At 40.5% G+C, this 21,423-nt stretch overlaps 1 protein-coding gene across 1 annotated transcript in view; it reads right to left on the minus strand.

Moving 5' to 3' along the window:
- Positions 1–807: 807 nt before the first annotated feature.
- LOC126295950 (uncharacterized) overlaps positions 808–21,423 on the minus strand; it is an 87,157-nt gene continuing 66,541 nt past the window's right edge. The window contains exon 6 of the mRNA XM_049988091.1: positions 808–936. Coding sequence (XP_049844048.1) covers positions 907–936 — 30 coding nt within the window. The 3' untranslated portion in view covers positions 808–906. The remainder of the gene's footprint in view (positions 937–21,423) is intronic.

The following is a 21,423-nucleotide window of genomic DNA, read 5'->3' on the forward strand; positions in this document are numbered from 1 at the left end:
ACACCGCTATCAGAGTTTTGAGTTCTTCGAAGGGTACAGCCTTTTGCGTTAGTTATCACTTTCGAGTGAAAGGCTATCTACAGTCCGTACAGAAACCAGACAGCAGTAATAAGAGTCGAAGGATTCTCGGCGTATAGTAACCAGTAAAGGAAAGCAAGAAGAATTTTAGAAGAAAATTAAAAGAATGATCGAATGACTAACGAATAGGTACTGCATCGATTTGGAGAGATAAGAGCTATATGGCACCGTTTGAAAAAAAGGCGATTGATCTATAGGACCCATAATGAGGCATCAACGAATAGTTTATTTGGTAATGGAGGGCAGTAAGGAAAGCAGGAATTTTAGTGTCGTACCTAGCTTTGGGTACAGCAAACAGCTTCAGTTAGATGTAGCCTGCAGTAGGAATACAGTGATGAAAGAGATTTGTACTGGATAAGCTATGACGGGGGTCTGCGTCCCCCGTCTTTGGACTGAAGACCACGGCAACAATAACACCTGTGTCGAAAAACATCACATCCGGAAGAAAACATTTGCTTCGTGAGTTGACAGCTTCTAAAATTATTACTACCAATAATGAATAGCTTATTCTGGCAGGCTGAAAAAGACAATTCAATTGGCCAATAATTTCATCATTTATATTCAGTAAATATTAACTCGGCCACCTGTGTAGGAGGTTTTCTCCGGTCACCTGTCACGTGAAGAAAGCTTTACTCTTGTCTACCAACTGGAACAAGTTCTATAATGTAATCTCTGCAGTCGAAACTAAACTGTAAACACCGAACATTTCATTCTCAAAAATTAAACTTATTTAAAGTTAAAATATTCAGTTTATTTCACACTAACAATTTTTTTATTCTCATACTTCCTCTTCATTCTTGATCAGTTTCCAACATGCAGGGTAACCATTCACTCCCTTGTAGTTTCTAGATGCTGAAGCTGTAAATAAAGAAATTACATTAACTTCGTGCATGACTTTTTTTTAACGATTTCTCTTTTGTATATATGACACAACGTGATGCTGATGGTCCGAGTTGTTTCAGGCAATAAAAGCTGTTCCATGGTACGCACTGAACATGGTTTAGAAATACAAAAGACTGTGAAGTCATATAGTACGTGGCTGGGAAATACTGGTGCATAATGGGGAAACTTTGTCCCTTTGTTTTCGAACTATGGTACCTTTCCTTTGTAAAGAGCGACTATTGTGTCTTAAGTGTACCGATGAGTGTAGGTCACTGTGATGGCTCTGTGTAGAGTGCAGTGTCGTGTCGATTACAACAGGAAACAGTAGGAAGCGGGTGAAACCCACACCTCGCACGTAGCACGAAGATGACTGCACAGGACGATAGATCTTCACCAACAATGTCAAATGCCATCACTCGAGGATAATTGTAGATGGGTTTGCGCCTTAGCGCAGTACTTTGGCACAGTGCTTTGGCGTGAGGCCTTGTTGTGAGGACACATAAGGACACTAGCTATCCTCCACAGCGTGTGGAAGCGATTTCAGTTAAGGAGGCTGGAGACACCCGAATTAACAACGACACAAATGCAGGAGGGGACTAACTATTAAAAAGATCCGCTTTCCTACTTCGATCACTAGTCACTTCTTTATTCAGAGGCGCAGTTTTCAAGACAGCTATGTTCTATATCGGATATCTATAGTAGATTTAGGGGTGTCCTTGAAACGATTCTATTGGATCAAATGATTACAAAGCTGTAACTGGATTTCGCCTAGGTAAAGTTTTATGAAAGATATTGATACGACTTTATCGATATTTTCATTAATAACCAGTAATTAAAACATCGTCTTTTGAGTGAAACTAGTAGTCAGAAATGAGGTATTTTGGCCTACTGCTTATATTTCCTGACGACGTTCCCACAGTTCTGCGTAGACTTTCTGGATTTCGCAAGACACACAAAGATGGAGTACCACTACGCCCCGTCGTCAGTAACATTAGTCCCCCAGCTAACTACTCACCGAGGACCTCAAAGCACATGCTTATCCCATATGTAGGCAACTGACCACATCGCGTCTGGAACTCAGCAGATTCTAAAAAATGGCTGAACACCTTTAAGCTTAAGGAGTCTGACACCGTATCGTCTTAGGCTTCGATGTTGGGTCTATCTTCACTGCGATCCCATTAGAGGCATCTTTGGAACTTATTGCTCTATAGGTTTGACCTGGAGGTAATAAAACTTTTCAAGCCTTTCCTGACCTCTACATACACTCCTGGAAATGGAAAAAAGAACACATTAACACCGGTGTGTCAGACCCACTATACTTGCTCCGGACACTGCGAGAGGGCTGTACAAGCAATGATCACACGCACGGCACAGCGGACACACCACGAACGGCGGTGTTGGCCGTCGAATGGCGCTAGCTGCGCAGCATTTGTGCACCGCCGCCGTCAGTGTCAGCCAGTTTGCCGTGGCATACGGAGCTCCATCGCAGTCTTTAACACTGGTAGCATGCCGCGACAGCGTGTACGTGAACCGTATGTGCAGTTGACGGACTTTGAGCGAGGGCGTATAGTGGGCATGCGGGACGCCGGGTGGACGTACCTCCGAATTGCTCAACACGTGGGGCGTGAGGTCTCCAAGTACATCGATGTTGTCGCCAGTGGTCGGCGGAAGGTGCACGTGCCCGTCGACCTGGGACCGGACCGCAGCGACGCACGGATGCACGCCAAGACCGTAGGATCTTACGCAGTGCCGTAGGGGACCGCACCGCCACTTCCCAGCAAATTAGGGACACTGTTGCTCCTGGGGTATCGGCGAGGACCATTCGCAACCGTCTCCATGAAGCTGGGCTACGGTCCCGCACCTCGTTAGGCCGTCTTCCGCTCACGCCCCAACATCGTGCAGCCCGCCTCCAGTGGTGTCGCGACAGGCGTGAATGGAGGGACGAATGGAGACGTGTCGTCTTCAGCGATGAGAGTCGCTTCTGCCTTGGTGCCAATGATGGTCGTATGCGTGTTTGGCGCCGTGCAGGTGAGCGCCACTAACAGGACTGCATACGACCGAGGCACACAGGGCCAACACCCGGCATCATGGTGTGGGGAGCGATCTCCTACACTGGCCGTACACCTCTGGTGATCGTCGAGGGGACACTGAATAGTGCACGGTACATCCAAACCATCATCGAGCCCATCGTTCTACCATTTCTAGACCGGCAAGGGAACTTGCTGTTCCAACAGGACAATGCACACCCGCATGTATCCCGTGCCACCCAACGTGCTCTAGAAGGTGTAAGTCAACTACCCTGGCCAGCAAGATCTCCGGATCTGTCCCCCATTGAGCATGTTTGGGACTGGATGAAGCGTCGTCTCACGCGGTCTGCACGTCCAGCACGAACGCTGGTTCAACTGAGGCGCCAGGTGTAAATGGCATGGCAAGCCGTTCCACAGGACTACATCCAGCATCTCTACGATCGTCTCCATGGGAGAATAGCAGCCTGCATTGCTGTGAAAGGTGGATATACACTGTACTAGTGCCGACATTGTGCATGCTTCCTGGGACAATGAATTCACGGTGTTCTTATTTCAATTACCAGGAGTGTATTTTCTGTTGAGTAAATCCACCAGCTTCTTCTGGTAAGCTGAAAACATCTTCGTAATGTGGTCACATGGAAGAGATTCCTTATGAACTGATTCACGATTGAAATCGTAGTGAATGGTGAGCTACCCTTTGTGATTAAGAAGAAGGCGAGTGGAACTCTGGGTCACAGCGAATGTTGCAAGAAGGCTCAAACAGACTTGTATCTGCGTGATCAGATTTGCCACCATCCTACGCAAAGTACCAGTGTTCTTAAAGCTGTAGTACACACATCACGTACTGTCTCTGACCTGGAGAATCTCAAACGTGAACTAGAGCACCTGGAGGCCGCTTTCAATGAAAATGGTAATAGTCAGGGGCAGATTCGATGAGCACTACGTATTAATTTACAGCATTATCTCAAAGGCTGTGGAGCAGCAGGAATTAAACGTTGTCATTGTATTTGTGCTATAGACCTGAGCTTTATCTTAAAAAATTGGAAGTATCCTCGGGACAAACAACATTTAGACCATGTTCCACCCAAAAAATAAGACGTGTACGTTACTAGGTGGTGTCATGAACGATCTTGCACTTCGCCATGCCAAAGTGTTTTAAATACCCTTTCAGTGTATCAACACACACATTGGACAGACAAGACGCATTGTCGAAGACCACTTCTGGGAACATGAACAAGATACGCTTTGAAATTTGATAACGTGAAACATAGTAAGCTAATCCTTGCCCTTAACAGTTAGTGATTCTATCATGAGCGCTTATGGAGAATGAAGTACATGTTCTGCCGTCATAAAATCATTAGAGGAGTGCCCTTCGTTGCTCTGAAATTGAAAATATTACGTGCGCAACGGAAAACCTGCTCTGCAGCAGTACCTGAAATATAATCGTCTGCATGTGCACATGAAATAAATCGTACTGCTGTGCTACGTGAGTGCACTTATTCGTAAAAGATAGTTTTCCAATGGTAAACGGTAAGTGCGGGTTAGTATGATAATGTGAAACACAAATTTACTTCAGTGCAACATTATACAGAAACTAGGAAAACCAATACATGAATAAAGATCTCCATATGCACTTAAGATTCAACTTTATGCCTCATCAGACAAACGTGACAGTCACGACAACGTTGAGGCAAATACGGAGCACAGTTGGTTGGTTGGTTGGTTTGGGGAAGGAGACCAGACGGCGTGGTCATCGGTCTCATCAGATTAGAGAAGGATGGGGAAAGAAGTCGGCCGTGCCCTTTCAGAGGAACCATCCCGGCATTTGCCTGGAGTGATTTAGGGAAATCACGGAAAACCTAAATCAGGATGGCCGGACGAGGGATTGAACCGTCGTCCTCCCGAATGCGAGTCCAGTGTCTAACCACTGCGCCACCTCGCTCGGTACGGAGCACAGAAAACATTCTATAAGGGGCAGTGAAATTAAAAACAGACATGTGAAAAACGAAGGTAGACTGCTTACCATTTCAAAAATAACCGACATAACTGTTAATACATTTATACCACCGTAAGACAACAGCGTCAGTGCCTTTAACAAAACGATGTTTGGGGTTGCCTACGGAACCATGTTTGCACCCAGACGCGCACCTCATCGTCCGAAGCATATCGATGCCCATGAATGTCTTTCTTCAGAGCCCCCAAAATATGTAAATCGCATAGGAAGAGATCAGGACTTTGTGGAGAATATGTAAGGGGTTTCCAGCGAAACGTCTACAGCGTGGACCGGAGGACATGTTGCCAAGGTTGTTTCGAATACGCTGCAGAAGTTTCGCTGTTAAGCCCTTACACATCCTCTATGCAGTCCTAATCCCTCCCCTTACGGTTCCCATATTTTTGGAGCCCCGAAGAAATAAGTACGTGCCTCAAGATTTGCTTCGGATGCAAAGGTGCACGGTTTCGTAGGCAATCGCAAACATTTTTCCATGAAGGCATTGAGCGTTTTGTGTCACAGTAGAATAAATGTATTAACAGTTACGGCGATTACTTTTAAAATAATGAACAGCTTACTTGCATTTTTCCCAACTGTCTTGTTTTCTTATGACTACCCCTTACAGTTCATCACAGCTATTCTTCGAAAGATTAACATCTGAAATTAAATTATTCTGATTGCTTTAAGTCTGCACGTGATAACTATTTGAATAAAGCAAATCCCATCAGCGGGATTTAGAATGAAAGTATGATGCCACGCAACAATTATCATGATAAGCTCTCGTATGAGATCGACCTAAAGGCCGAAATAGATTCATCAAACTTACTGCTTGAGATCCCATACCTACTGTGAAGTGGTTCTCAAGCCAATGGTTTTCTGATAAGGCCGGTATTACACTATCGGATTTCTTTGTCAAAGATTTGATCAAAGATGTGATCAAATATTCCGTCAAATATATTTGACAAAGATCTTTGACGTAGCGCTAGAAGGGGTATTACACTGTCATTATACTTTTCGTCGAAGTTCAAGATGGCTGACAACAACAACTTGATATTAACCACAGCAGTTGCATGTACCACAACTGCACTGTGTGCACATGCGGAAGAGAAGTGGCGGAAAAAAAAGGAAACATACCTGGGTGAAGCCGTGGGTTTTACGACGACACGACAAAACATTCAGCAAAACTTGTTACGTGAGCTCATAGTGGAGGACGTCAAGTCGTACATCAATTACTTAAGAATGGATGAGCATACATTTCCGTATGTGCTAAGTGAAGTGTATCCTCATATCACAAAGCACAATATGCACTTAAGAACTGCTACTACTGTTCCTTGCTACAGGAGAGGGTTAGGTTAGGTTTGGTCAGGTCAGGTCACGTCAGGTTAGGTCTCCAATCTTCTTAATCGATTTTTGTATTCAGGGTGCCTCACGTTGTAAAGCGCCTCATCAGCTTCATACATCTCTATTAATTTTGTAGTTGTCGGCACACACCAATTGTATTTACCGGCAACGTTTGTAAAAACACTACAGACGACAGAACGCTGCAGCGATGCTAGCGCTCCATGTGGTAACATGTCATATTGCAGTGAACAGAAGACAAGCGACTTCTTTGATCAAATCTACAGCGAGGCCCTAGATTTGATGAAATATTGCACGACATTTGACAAAGTTCCCTATTACACCATCAAATATGTTTGACAAAGAATTTTGACAAAGAAATTTGATAGTGTAATACCGGCCTAATGAATATGATGTCAAAAGAATAAATTCTAACAATCTTATTCTGCCCTGACCATATTGCAGGATAATAGAGAGACTGGACGCGCAAAATGGTCCGTACACGTTACCACGAGCAACAAGCAAGACAGGTTAGCGATTGTCACTCTACTCCAAGCTGTTTCCCAGAAGCACGTGTGCGTGCGTGCGAAGTTCTACCTGTCCGTTAACTTCGCCGGAAACCGACTGACGTCAGCTGCTACCAATCCGAGGCCCATTGGAATGACAGGGCTTGGCGCGTACGTCACAGCAAGTGACACTGCAGGTCTCGCGAGTGCCAGCAGCCGTCTCTGGTAGGGAGGCAGTAATTATTTCTGACGAATTTAGCAAATCTCGACTGAGAATTTAAAATGCATGCAAGCTCTCGATTGCAAATGACGAAGTTAAGACCTTCTGTGAGCAGGTTTTCAATTACATATTGATTTCGCGTGAGCCGCACACGCAGCCGAGCTTTCGCGAATTGTGGCAGACAAGCCGATTAGTGTGACGTCCCAAATTCGTTACGGGGCCTGTATTTCTCGTGGGCCCCGCTACCAACGTCGTCCAGCCTAACACAGAAGTCTACCCCAAGCGTGTGTTCAGGTACAAAGCTGTTTGAGTTAGAAGACGCAGTGGTGAAGATGTAAGCACAATAGAGCTACAGCCTCTTTTAATGCAACCCAACAAGCCAATGGTAGAACGAGATTTTCACTCTGCACCGGAGTGTGCGCTGATATAAAATGTCCTAGCAGATCAAAACTGTGTGCCGGACTGAGATTCGAACTCGGGACCTTTGCCTTTCGCGGGAAAGTGATCTACCATCTGAGCTACCCAGTTTCCATAAACATCCCCTAGGGCAGGGGTGGGCAAATAACGGCCCGCGGGCCACATGAGGCCCGCGAAGGAGTTTTGTGTGGCCCACCAAGTCATTTACAAAAATCATAAGAAAAATAAAATTTCCCTTCCCCGTCCGCGATCGTCTGCGGTACTTGGTAGTGCGTACTACCGACAGATGTCTCTACAGTCACGCAACACACCTATATGCATGTGGACGCGGTGGATTATGGGAGTACTACCATCAGCCACCATGGGCACGGAAAAAAGCACTGTGCATCCTGCTATTGGCGCAAATTTATGCTCCTCGCGGTGGCTGATGGAACGCTGTATTTCTCCCGCGCCGAGTGAATAGTACGACGTTCAGAGCAATTTTCTTCTTTTTCGCGTGGTTTACTTCTGTTTTGTCTGTGCAGCAGTACAACGTAATATATATCTTTTTTACTTCAGTGCAATCATGACTCCTAGTGAGAAGCGTAAAGTCGATGGTAAGTGCTGTCTGTTTAATGAAGAGTGGACGACCAAATATTTCTTTACTGATGCAGGAAATAAAGCCGCATGCTTACTATGCCATGATACAGCTGCCGTATTCAAGGAGTACAATCTGAAACGACATCTCGAAACAAAACACAGTCACTCTGGCTGCAAACTTTCAGATGAAGATCGAAAAATAAAAGCAGCGGAGTTCGTGAAACGCTTGAAGAAGCAACAAGCGTTATTTACAAAGCGAACACCGCTTCAAAATAGTGCTACCTAAGTAAGTTTCATGGTCGCCTATAACCTTGCTAAACGAAACAAACCTTTTTCGGATGGCGAGTTTATTAAACACTGCATGGTAGAGTGTGCAAGTGTATTGTGTCCTGAGGTTAAAACCAAATTTGACAGCATTTCATTGTCAAGGAGGACTATAGCGCGGCGCATTGATTTAATTAGTGACGAACTTGCAGAGCAGCTAAAGACTGTGAGCGAAGATTTTGTTTGGTTTTCACTGGCAATGGGCGAAAGGACAGGTATTGAAGACACTGCACAAGTACTCATTTTTATCCGTGGAATTAATGAACATTTCGTCATCACCGAGGAATTACTTGGTATAGCATCCATGAAAGATAGAACCACTGGTCAGGACTTGTTTTAATGTGTTGTTAATTGTGTGGAAACAACGTTACTACAGATGGGGCCAGAGCTTTCTGTGGGAAAAATATAGGTATGGTGAAACTTTCAAAAAACTAGTTACACAGACAGTGATATTTTGGATTTTCATTGAATTTTACACCAGGAAAGCCTCTGCGAGACTACACTAGACTTAAAGCATATGGTAGATCCTTTTGTTGGTGTTGTGAACGCAATCAGACCAAGGGCACTCCATCACAGACAGTTCAAATCTCTTCTTGAGGAGGTGGGGGAAGAACATGAAGATGTAATTTACCATAACAGTGTGAGGTGGTTGAGCTTGGGCAAAGTATTAAAAAGAGTCTGGGAATTACAGGATGAAACTATTTTATTTCTGGACACTAATGAGATATCTCATGATATTTTTTTTTTTTTTTGCAAAAATAGGATGTGAGGAGTGGAGATATGAGATAATGTTTACAGCCGATATTTTTGAAAAACTGCATGAGCTGAATGTGACATTGCAGGGAAAGGGGTTGTTTGCTCATGAAATGTGGACACATGTCAAAGCATTTAAAACAAAACTAGGTCTGTTTGCAAGGCAAACAAATGAAGGCAAATTTTGTCATTTCCCTTTACTAGGGAAACAGAAAGTACCTGGAAGTGTTTCAGCTAAGATTAGGGATTATCTGCAGAGTTTAGAGGCTGAGTTTACTACAAGATATCAGAATTTTAAGAGAAATGAGCCTCAATTTAATGTTTTATCGTATCCCATCACTGCTGATATAGACACTGCACCACAGGAGCTGTAACTTGAACCGATTGGCATGCAGGCAGATCATGCAGTGAAAGAAATGTTTAGTGCTGTAACTTTAGTTGACTTTTATAAATCTTTGTCAGCTGAAAAATGTCCATCTATCAAGAAATTTGCAGGCAAAATGTTCTCCTTATTTGGATCGACGTATATTTGTGAACAAAGTTTTTATTGCTTGAAAATCAACAAGAGCAAATACCGAAGCTGTTTAACAGAGAGTTATTTGCAGGCTGTGATGAGAATATCAACTAGCAGTCTGACTCCTGATTTCAAAAAAATTGTGCAAAATTGTGATAGGATGCATTTGTCCCATTAAACTTGTTTTAAAATTTAATGTACTTGGAGGTGATATTAAATTAGCAAAATAAATGAAATTGAACACAACTATATTATTTGAGGATGTCAGAAGGAAAGAGGTACAAGTGAATTTAGTCTTATCAAAATTATAAGAAGTATACTTATACCTCTCTGCTTCTGACTCTTCCATTTAAATCTAATGATTTTTATGGTATCTTTTATGAAATGTAAAGCTAACTAATCAATGCATTTTAACGCTTTCACTGCTACACCCGAAATTGCATCTCTGTGTGTGATATGTGATTAGAAATAAAGAAAACTTGCATTTTCGTAAAATTTTTGGGAATACTGCACACACACACACACACACACACATATATATATATATATATATATATATATATATATATATATATATATATATATATACCGCCAGTATATATACGGCATTAGAAGTGAAAGGTTTGTAAGGTGCGGCCCTCCGCTACCCTCTGTGTCTATAATGTGGCCCCCGAGACAAAACAATTGCCCGCCCCTGCCCTAGGGTATAGCTAAGTCATGTCTCCACATTATCCTTTCTTCCAGGAGCGCTAGTTCTGCAAGTTTCGCAGGAGAGCTTCTGTGAAGCTTGGAAGGTAGGAGACGAGGTGATGACAAGGCGTGAGTCGTGCTTGGGTAGCTCAGATAGTGGAGCACTTGCCCATGAAAGGCAAAGGTACCGAGTTCGAGTCTCGTTCCGGCACACAGTTTTAATCTGCCAGGAAGTTTCAAGTCAATGGTAGCAGAACATTGCCACTCGGAAACATATGGCATGGTGTAAGAGTGTACCGGATTCCTAGCTCCAGTGTCATATTACTGGTACTGCATAGCGTCGGAATCATGAGAGTGTAATATAGGGTCCAACCAATCAACCGTGACACTGGCCACAAAGCCAGCAAAATCCGGAATTCCGCACTTGGCTTAATTAGGAGACTTTCAGAAAATTTGGGGCGCTGCCTCCTGGGACTGCTGCAGCAATCGGCACGCCCCTCTGGGAACGGATCGCAACGGACTACCGGAAGGGAGGGGGAGGGGCGAGGATTTCGACGACACTCAAAACGAACTGAAGAACTGTACGCATTGTATGGTTTATTTGGTCATTTTGAGCTGATTAAGGAATTCGTAACTAAAATCGCCAATAACATCAATTCCATTAAACTTATGAGAAAACAGTTTTCACCGTCTTACGTAAAGAGGAGTTAATTTAACATACAAATGGTGTGCCACTTTTTTTGTTAATAATAAATGTTACTAACATTTGAGAAATATTAAGAAATCTTAGTAATTACATTTTCATTAACTGTGGGTGACAGTTTCCTGAGATGTCTCAGATTATGCAACACGAAAGCATACATCTTTCTACATTATTAGAGTTTAGCTCCCATTAAAGATACAAAAACTGTAAATTTGTGCTGGAGCATATTCTGAACTAAAGTCTGGTCATCACGGAAATTCCGATCCAAGGGTATATGCCGGCTGGCCGGACGCTGGTGGGAGCGTTCAGTTGTGGACCACGATGGACGCCGGATTTGCGGAAATTTGCGGTGCAAAATAGCCGATCGTATCGCTTTTAACTTTAGTTTTGTTTGTTTGTTTTGTGTTCGCGTGAGTTCACACAGCCCTAGTATAGCTTCCACTACTGAGACTCCGTTCGGACAGTGATTTCATTTCGTAGTTTCCCCAACTCTGTCGGTTTTGCGAGTAGGGTTTCGAGGCCTTTTAACTTTTTCATTAGTGTACGCTGACATTTTATTTCAATTTTTCGCATGTTTGCCGCAGCTGGCATTTATTTGTGGGTTCACAGAACATACGGGACTTGCATTTATTCGCAGTTGGTGGATCAGTAGAGAGATGTAGATATTAGTTCTTTAGCGAATTGTTGGAACTTTTACTTATTCTTAAATCGTAAAACAGTGTTTCATTTTGAGTACCAGCGCTCAGGACTTGCAAATGTTACACAGATATCTGCAGTGAATGGGGGCTCACGAGTTAGTCGACTGCCTTAACATTCTGTAAGCATACTTCGTGCAAGACCATTCCTAGTAGTACCGAGGTAGTACCCAGTTCAGGCTTGTAGCGGCCAGGAACGGCGTTCACTGCTTATTTAAGCGATTTTAAAACATGTGACAAAATTAACGATATGGCCAAGTGTGAGGTTTCTGCATGTCCATCCTGTCTAAATTTGCAGATGGACTACCGAACTTTATAGGACTGTGATAGTTGAAGCTTGAGTTAGAAACGGCGAACGAAGGAGTGTTCATGATCAAGAATGATCTGTCCGACTTTCAGTTGCAGCTGACGAGCCCAAATCAAGAACTGAGGGAAAAATTCAACAGGACAGACGTTTCACTGTTCACTGACTAAGGCTGTGCTTTCCTGAAATTTCACGATCAGTGTTTTATGAAATTGTTAGTGGTAGTTTGGACTATAGAAAAGTATGCGCCAGGTGCGTACTTCGGCTTCTGGCAGAAGAACAAAAAAAAAAAAAGAAAAGGACTGGAGCTGCAATGACCTTTCTCGCTCGGTACGACAAGGATGGTGAGGAATTTTGAACCACACTCTCACTGATGACGAGACCTGGTATTCGCACAAATTGCCAGTCTATGGAATGGCATCATTCACGATCACCAATTAAACAAAAAAAGCCAAATTCTGTGGACAATAAAGTTTATGGTGACAGTGTTTCGGATTCGAAAGAGCGTTCTACTTACGGACTTTATGCCTAGAGGAGTGTGTGTAAATGCAGCGCTCTACTGTCAGACCCTTTACCGATTGCTCAGCGTCGTCCAAAACACATGGCGTGGATTGTTGTCCGACAGGCATTGTGCTTCGCCACGATAACGGTCAATCGCATTTTGCTGCGTAGACGAATGGTTAACTGATGCAGTTTATGTGGGAAGTTTTCCAACATTCGCCATCCCGAGTGAGCACTATCATTTTGCAAAATTAAAGTATTTTTTCGATGGAATGCAGGATGGAAATTACAACGAATGAAAGATGACTTCAGTGATTGTTTCAAAAAATGGGCGAAAACTCACTATGCAGAAGGCGTTGTAAAGCTTACGGATTGCTACGAAAAATATTTAAATATAAACGACGACTACACAGAAAAGTTTATACGATGTCAAAATATGTGATAATATAAATTTTCTGCCATTATGTAGAATAAAAATGTCTGGAGAAGCAAACGTTATTTACTTTTAGAATGACTCTTATACTATCCCATCGATTATCCTGTCTAACAACTAATCTTGAGAATTCTTCTGTAACAGCACATTTTAAGAGCTTCTGTTCTCTGCTCGTCTGTTCTGAATATCATTATTTGACATATTGTTCCATTTCCATATAAGGCTACACTCCATTCAAAAACTTCGAGAAAAGACTTTCTAATCCTTTCATAAATAATTTTCTCTTTTCTTCATACTGCACGCTTGCATTTCACTTCGTCATTAGTTTTGTTGCCAAATAGCAAAGCTCGCCCATTACTTTCTCTTTCTCATTTCTGAGTCTAGTTGCCTCACCAATGATTTAACCTCTTTTTCGCGAAACCTCCCATTCCATTCAATTGATCTTCTATGTCCATTACTGTGCCTGACAGATTTACGTCATTCGCAAACCTCAAAGATTTTATTTCTCCTTCCTTAATTTTGATGGATGGTTCGAAGTTTCTCCTTGCTATCCTCTACTGAGAGCTGTATACACAGATTCAATAATATGGCGTACAGGTTACAGCCCTATCTACAATCCCCTCAATTAGACATTCCCTTCGGATTCTTCAATAAGTTCATTTTTGCCTCTTCCATTTGTATATTTTCTCCTAGTATTATGCAATTATTTGTACTGGCGGCTGTCTTCCTGCCTAGTTGTTCTTCTGCTGCCGTCATTAATTCTCTCAAAGCTACCTATTCATCTTCTGTTGTTTTTCAAGTGGGGGTTACGCAGCACATTGAAATTGTTGTCCATGCCAATCAGTCCGTAGTGGTTTGGCCCTGGGATTTTACTACCTGTATAAAACATGAAAAAACTTCATTCATGTCGGTTCATTGCTTAAGGTTGTTTTATTTTACACTGATACATGTTAATGTCTCCTCTATAGGTCGTCAGTTTCTTATAATAATACGTCAACCAGACGTTTAACTGCAACTTTTTTTCCTTGCTCAGTATGTAGCAGTTATTCTCAATACAGATCAGTTAGATGACGCTCAATTCTGATAAACTCGCTGTCGACAGCTCGCCTTGTTCTAATAGAAGAGAGGCACTAGATAACTGAAGTGTGATTTTACTGAATGAAAAAAAAAAAAACAAATGTGTAAGGGAAGAGGGAAGTAGGCAAGCGATCGTTCACCAATCCAGCGCGGTACACACATTTCCGTCACCGCTAATTTCGCATCGCCGGGTCGCTGCCCGCGCGAGTCAGCTAGCAACGCAGAATAAAAGTGGGTCTATCTGTCGGCCGGGCGGCTGCGTCGTCAGACACCGGCTTCCGCGTCGCGTTCAGGTCGGTAGGCTGCGAGGACACTGACCGCTTCTGAGTATGTATGTCACGAGTTTTAATAAAAGTGAAAGTAAATTATTCAACCGTGTTCAAATGTTGATCACCGGCTCGCCCTAAGACCCTCACGCCCACCCACCATCATCCTGACCAAACAAATACCTTATAAATGATAAGTTGTCTCAGCAGGACAATTAATAACAAAAAGACCATCAGGAAACTCCACTATTCCAGTACGCTTTTTGAGAGTTTGTGAAAGGCTACTCATCAAAGACGTTGAAGTAATGCACACAACAAAATTGAAACTTAGAGATTCAGAATGTCAAGAAACGCAATATGTAGAAGTTCACGCTGTCCACATGTCGATAGAAAATTAAAAGAATTGGAAGAGATTAAAAAGCGTATCCGAGAAAACACAATTAATGTACTGATTTTCTTCGAAGTAAATATCATATTATAAATTCTAACTACGCTGCTCGGTAGACTAATTTATTATTTAAGATCGAAAACAAATCCGACGATGCCTACTAGTTTCTGTTTTTCATTATTAAGTTCAAAGAAAGTATTTTTAAAACTGTAAATAAAGCATAGGTTGCCGTATGTAAGAAATTTGTAGGAAGCGATAAAATGGAAAATTAGCAAAACCGAATAAATTTTAAAACTTGTGACACAGAAAGAAAAAAAATGGAAACTCTTATAGCATCAGAAGGGATGATGATTTAACACGGTTGACGAAAGAATAAATCTACAGAAGGTTGTTATCTTTAGTAGAAATGTTGACAGTACACTGCATGTTCTCAAGCAAACAGGGTTAGTCGATATGCTTATGTCACAAGAGGTAGAAAACAAAAGTCGTAGCTGAGAGAAGGAATGACATTTATGACACAAATTATTGACACGATTTGTTGCACTATGTATGCAGACATGGAGGTCTGGTGCGAAACGCAGAGCCCACGCACCGCGAGTGTATCAAAGCATTATAAAAGAGGAAGAGTTAAAAAGAAAAGCTACTTAAGCTCTGTGTACTGTAGCGTGTTTCCATAAGTAATCCTGACGCACATTAGGCCCCTATCCAAACGGCGCCTTCTTTTCATTTAGTCTTTTAAGAGAAATCATTCGAGAAATATGAGAACAGTTTTCAGCAGTCCATGAGCCTCGTTACTGGCTACTCTATATGGCCTCGAAAGGCTAATAAAAATGATGAAGTATTCATTCCATGGAGGTTTGGGATGGGGGAGTGATCATATAGTGGGAGCAATAAACAAACAATTTTCTAGTTCCGATATCCAGATAACTGAATCTGTATGAACCTTACAATTGGCAATACTTGTTTAAGTGTATTGAAAATTAAAATAATTAGCCTCCGTTGAATTCACATCTTGATAAATGTCTCAAAGTGAAAATGCTTAAAAACTGGTTCGTTATACTCTTCTTGATTCTTTAACTGATCGGTTCTCTTGCCCCATTCCCTCTCTTTCCTATCGAGTGGATTAGGTATTTAATGAATTCCTCTTCCCCAGCCCCTCTTTAACGCTAGAGCTGTGGATTCCGGTAACACTTATTGTATATCTCTTCATATAATCTAAATAAATGCATAATCTTTCTTGTCCATTCCTCAACTACTTTTTATGCCTCTTTCTCGAGATACCAAGCGCACAGCTTCCTAATGACGGATTCAGCAGTTCACTGGTTTTCATATGCGTTCTTTACCTATTCAGACGTCATAGCCGACGCGGCTTATGGAGTTTAAATGTATTAATGAAAGTTATTTACTGATTTAACTTGATATATTGTCGCAATCAACATGCTGCATATAGTCTCGCACTATAGCTGTCGGGTTGTCCCAACTATGAAGGAATCTACAAATCGTGCGCTGAGCAGGAAAAGTTTTTTTAGGTAAACGACCACACAAAGCCACGCGAAATTTATTTTTTAGCTTGATATTTTTGACACGGTGTAACCTGGTGCTGCAAGAAAATTAAAGCCTGATGGCGGACGATTAATTTGTATATTCCAACGCATTAGCACTTACGCAAAAAAAGGAAACCACAATTACAGAAAAATACGCACAAAGAGTAATTTGCTTCGGATAGTTAAATTTAAAATACGTTTCAGCTGTACTTTTATGAATTAAAAAACTATTATCATCAAGTTCCAATCGTTTAAACACATAGTTTTGTTACATCTGTAACTATATTTTGCTGACGTTTAGTTTAATTTCTATAAAATTCTGTGAGAAGCAATACGACGAGTGTCCTTGGATAAGATCTAAAGTTTCTGGTTTATATTCGGTATTCGAGGAAGGTGATGCGAGCTTCATATTTCGATTGGATGTTTAATACTGCATATTTGTACGCTCAACATTCCTCAAACAGTTGTTTACAATAGCCGATATGTTACGCCACAGGAACTTTCAGTAAAAGCACAGGGAGGTTGCCAGTAGTGTCGCAATTGCGGAGGCACTCTAAGGGAGATATTGAGCTGGCTATGCTGCTGAGCAGACTGAATTAACTTACAGAGCACAGAGATAAAATTACAAAGCATAATGAATTATGAAATATGATATTGTAAAGATTAATTGTACAAGTGAAGATTATGAGCTAAAGTCGTTGCTTCATTGCTTGCTTGCGCGTAATTATAATGTGTTTCAAAACCGGGAAGTTTTAGCAGGATTTTTCTTTATTGGTTTGTGTTAGTTACTTCACTGCTTAGACGAGAATAGGTTAAGTTAACAGTTCACATGAATTGCTCTCTTATGTTAGTTTCAACACTCCTTTATCATTTTGAGTAATTAATTTCATGATAGAAGAATTTTTGTTATAAAAGATCATTGCAATTACTGAGGAATGAGTAACAGTTTTCCTAACACGGTTTTTTAAAGTGTAAGCTATTTTCAATTATTTGACAAATTCAGATTCCACCACCATCTCCTCACGAAAGAATTTTCTTTTGTTTTTATTATTGTGTATGTCGCCGTATTGCACCGATAGGAACACAAATCTAAAAAGGTGAAATTCACGTCCTTGAATTGCACAGCGCAAGGCCTCCTTTTTCCTATTTAGCTTCCATGCTCCTGCGATACATACTTATGTCCATCACTTTGAGCGGCACCATATTTCCGTTGCCACAGGTAAGCTATCAAAATTTGTCAGGGTCAACGACACTACACTCTAAATAGTAAGATCATTTTACAGTTAGGTGTTGCTTTCCAAAATTTATTTCCAGGTTTAATTCAGGTAAGGTTCAACTCACATTTCATTTCTTACGCACACAGTTTTTTTTTTCTAATAGCACAGTTTTACGTTCGCGTTTGTATCATTTAGTGTTTGAAAGTTTGCTTAGTCAATTTGCATACTGGGCACTTTTATAGAAACATTGTTAGATATTTATTCTTTCAAAATTAAATTTGTAATTATGTAGCATCTTTATTCCGTTAGTTTCGAGCGTTATATCTGCAAGTTACGCATTATGACGTCACACATTGTAGCACCGCTCACTGTACCGCACAAAATAGAATTTCACAGAACAGTTACTTTTTCTAATCACTTCGGTAAAGTTAATTAAAAATATAGTTATAAAGTCTGAGATAGTTTCGGTGACTCATTTATCAGATAGCGTTTCTGTAACTACACCACTTGCATTGTGTAGGACAACAAAACAGATACACGAGGTTACGAAGAACAGCAGTACAGTTTATTCCAGTTGCGACTCAGAACATTAAACACAGGAAAGTTACACTTCGTGAACCCTTTGTCCGCGGTGAAAATTTTAGGATTCTTTCGTAATTGTGCAGTCACAGGTCCGGCTCGACAGTGATTTTGTAACAAGGACGTTTTGAGCAAGCGCTGCTTTGCTGGCTCATATTACTGTAAGAATTTTGCATATTTCTCTCTGTGTATTGCCATTTTGTAGTTCATGATTTGTGCTATTTATTGAGAGAATTTCGTGTATTTCTCTTAGTGTATTGTCATTTTGTATTTCTTGATTTGTGCTGTTTATTGAGACAATTTTTTGATTTTTTGCGTGACATTTTCGTGTTTTTGGTTAAAAGCAACTGTGCAGTCTGCGCTCATTTTAGTGCGTATTTTACGAGTTTCTGTTTGACAAATACAGGATTTTCATTAGTCATTCATTTCCTGGGACAGTTTGTGTGTTGGTGAACAGTGTAAAATGAATAGCCTCTGCATTTTATGGCATTTTTGTTACGAATTAACATCATGACTACCCAAACTGTGTCGGTTGCAAATAGTATTGAATCTTATTACACAATTATTTTAAAATTGTTGCTAGGGTTAACGAGTGATCTGGATTAGGATAATAAATCACAGAAAGAATCTATTACGTCGCTGAGAGAGACAAGTAATGTGCGAAAAGAAACTTACAGGAAACAGGAAGAACATACTATGAAACAGTATGCGAAACAGGAGGAGATAAAAGAACAGATATAGAATACGCCAGTTCACATTAGGAAAGAGGTTCATAACGAATTCCAGCCAATAGTGAATACCACTGAAGCAACAGAACCAAATACATTCGGAAACAGGTAAAAAGGTAGATGAGTGATTTCAAATATTGAAACTAATCAACCTCAGACCAGAAGTTGAATCTGTGGCTACAGTGGATATAATAGTCCTGAGTACTGTAATTATTCACATAAATGAACAGAACGCAACTCGAAATTATTATTCACGTAACGTGTGAAGCAAACGAAGCATTGAAACTAAATCGGGAACAGAAAGAGAACAACTGGACATTATTTCTGAGAAATATTACGAACTTATTGAGAACAAGATAAATTTGTCGAGCGATACAAAGGAAGTCATTCAGACAATACTTTTACCGGTTCATTTTTCGGCAGCAGAAAAATACGAATTTTGAAACAATTTGCGGATGGTCAGATGAGAACTTTAAGTGGTATGTTACCAGTTCACAGGAATCGAAAGAAACCGTAATGGAGGTAGTGGTGTGCATGGAGACAATGTAAGTGAATATTGAAACTTGTGGTGCGTAGGCGTACATTCTAGGAAACAAAAAAATCTCTCACAGGCAAATTAGTGTACGCAACATGCGATGCAACAAAGAGAATACGAGTACAACTAAAAATGACAATTTCAATTGCAAGCGTTTTCTGACGGTTGGAACGTTTATCGAACTATTCAGCGAAAAGGCAGAGCAGTTTTAATCTGATTTAACTGTATTGTACAAAGTTATATACTGCCTGATGACTAAATCACTTAGTGACAGGTGGGTGGTTTGTAAATCGACAAGAATAAGACAATTATTTATGTAAAGCTTTGTGGAGGAAATCTGGGACTATGAATATATTGTAATTATAGTACGGCAGTGTGGCAATGTATTAGTTTCCTCTGTAATGTGAACAGTAACAACAAAAGAACCTTCAGTGATCTGTTGCTTTGTAGGAATAATGATTGAAGATAGGAAGAAACTGGTGATGAATAATAGATATGTGGAGGAGAGTAACAATAACTGAGATGTGTACGTTTGAGAATGAGAAGTGATTAGTGGATAAAGTCATGAGGGTTTGATGAGCAATTGTAAGGACATGTACTAGGCAGTTACTGAAGTGCAGAAGGAATAGGTCAGAATAATAGTTAATAGTGAAATGAACAAAGTAAGGTGAGAAATGATGAGAGAGGATAATGAGATAAAGAAAAACAGAGAATAGGATAATAAGATGTGAAGAGAATTAGAGACCATGATTTTCATAAGTTATTAGTGGCCTTGCCACTACGGAGTTAAGAGGAATGGATGGAACTCACTCAAACAAAAAAGTGGAAGTAAAGTGACATTATGATGTTAGAAATCAGCCAAAAATATGGCGAGTAATAATTTCTGTAATTGTGTTCATCATAAAAAATTGAAGAACGACTAGCTCAAATGAAACATGGAAAAGAGACACAGCAATAACAAATTTCCTTATTATAACGACTGGTGAATACATACAAGACAGGACTTTGATATTCTCTCCATAAAGAGATATATTTGTCCACCAAAAACTTTGTGTACACACATGAGTAGAGAACTGTAACATGTTACACATGCGAAACCATTTACTAAGCAAAACTAACATTATTTGCTGAATAGTTGATTAACATTTTTCTTTTCTGTATATTTGTACATAGCTACTTCTTGCATCAAATTACCTATATTTTTCATTATGGAATGTGCATTGCTAAACTTTGCTGTTGTATTTTGTCACTTGTATTGCACTGTAAGATAGAGAATATCGTATGCTATAAATAGTATTTAATATGTACAGAGATGTCGTTTTGTATGTTTAAGGTAACTATTATTACAAAGAAAGTTACAGTGAAAAATTTGTTCTGATGAATGGGACACAGAACGAATTGTTTTGGGAGAAACGCAAGAATAAGAAAAACAAGAAAGAAGACAGGAGCTATCTATCTTCTTTTACTTGTAACACAAGCAATGTATTTTTCTTTTTTTTTAATTTGATATTTCCTGTAATGCGTAGTTTAACCTTTAATGTTATAAGACGACATCATGTAGAAATATTTCCACGTTATAATATTTTTTTCAGCCTTTTAGGAACAAAAATATTTAATAAAAATAAGATTTAGAGTTAAAATGGATTTAGGTAAGTTAAGCAGAAAAGTTGAAGGAGTATATAGAGGGTCTATACAAGGGCGATGTACTTCAAGACAATATTATGGAAATGGAAGAGGATGTAGATGAAGATGAGATGGGTGATATGATACTCCGTGAAGAGTTTGACAGAGCACTGAAAGACCTGAGTCGAAACAAGGCCCACGGAGTGGACAACATTCCATTGGAACTACTGACGGCCTTGTGAGAGCCAGTCCTGACAAAACTCTACCATCTAGTGAGCAAGATGTATGAAACAGGCTAAATACCCTCAGACTTCAAGAAGACTACAATAATTCCAATCCCAAAGAAAGCACGTGTTAACAGATGTGAAAATAACCGAACAATCAGTTTAATAAGCCACAGCTGCAAAATACTAACTCGATTTCTTTACAGACGAATGGAAAAACTAGTAGAAGCCGACCTCGGGGAAGATCAGTTTGGATTCCGTATAAATACTGAAACACGTGAGGCTATA

This window comes from Schistocerca gregaria, chromosome 1 (assembly GCF_023897955.1).
Source record: "Schistocerca gregaria isolate iqSchGreg1 chromosome 1, iqSchGreg1.2, whole genome shotgun sequence".
NCBI classification, from domain to species: Eukaryota; Metazoa; Arthropoda; class Insecta; order Orthoptera; family Acrididae; genus Schistocerca; species Schistocerca gregaria.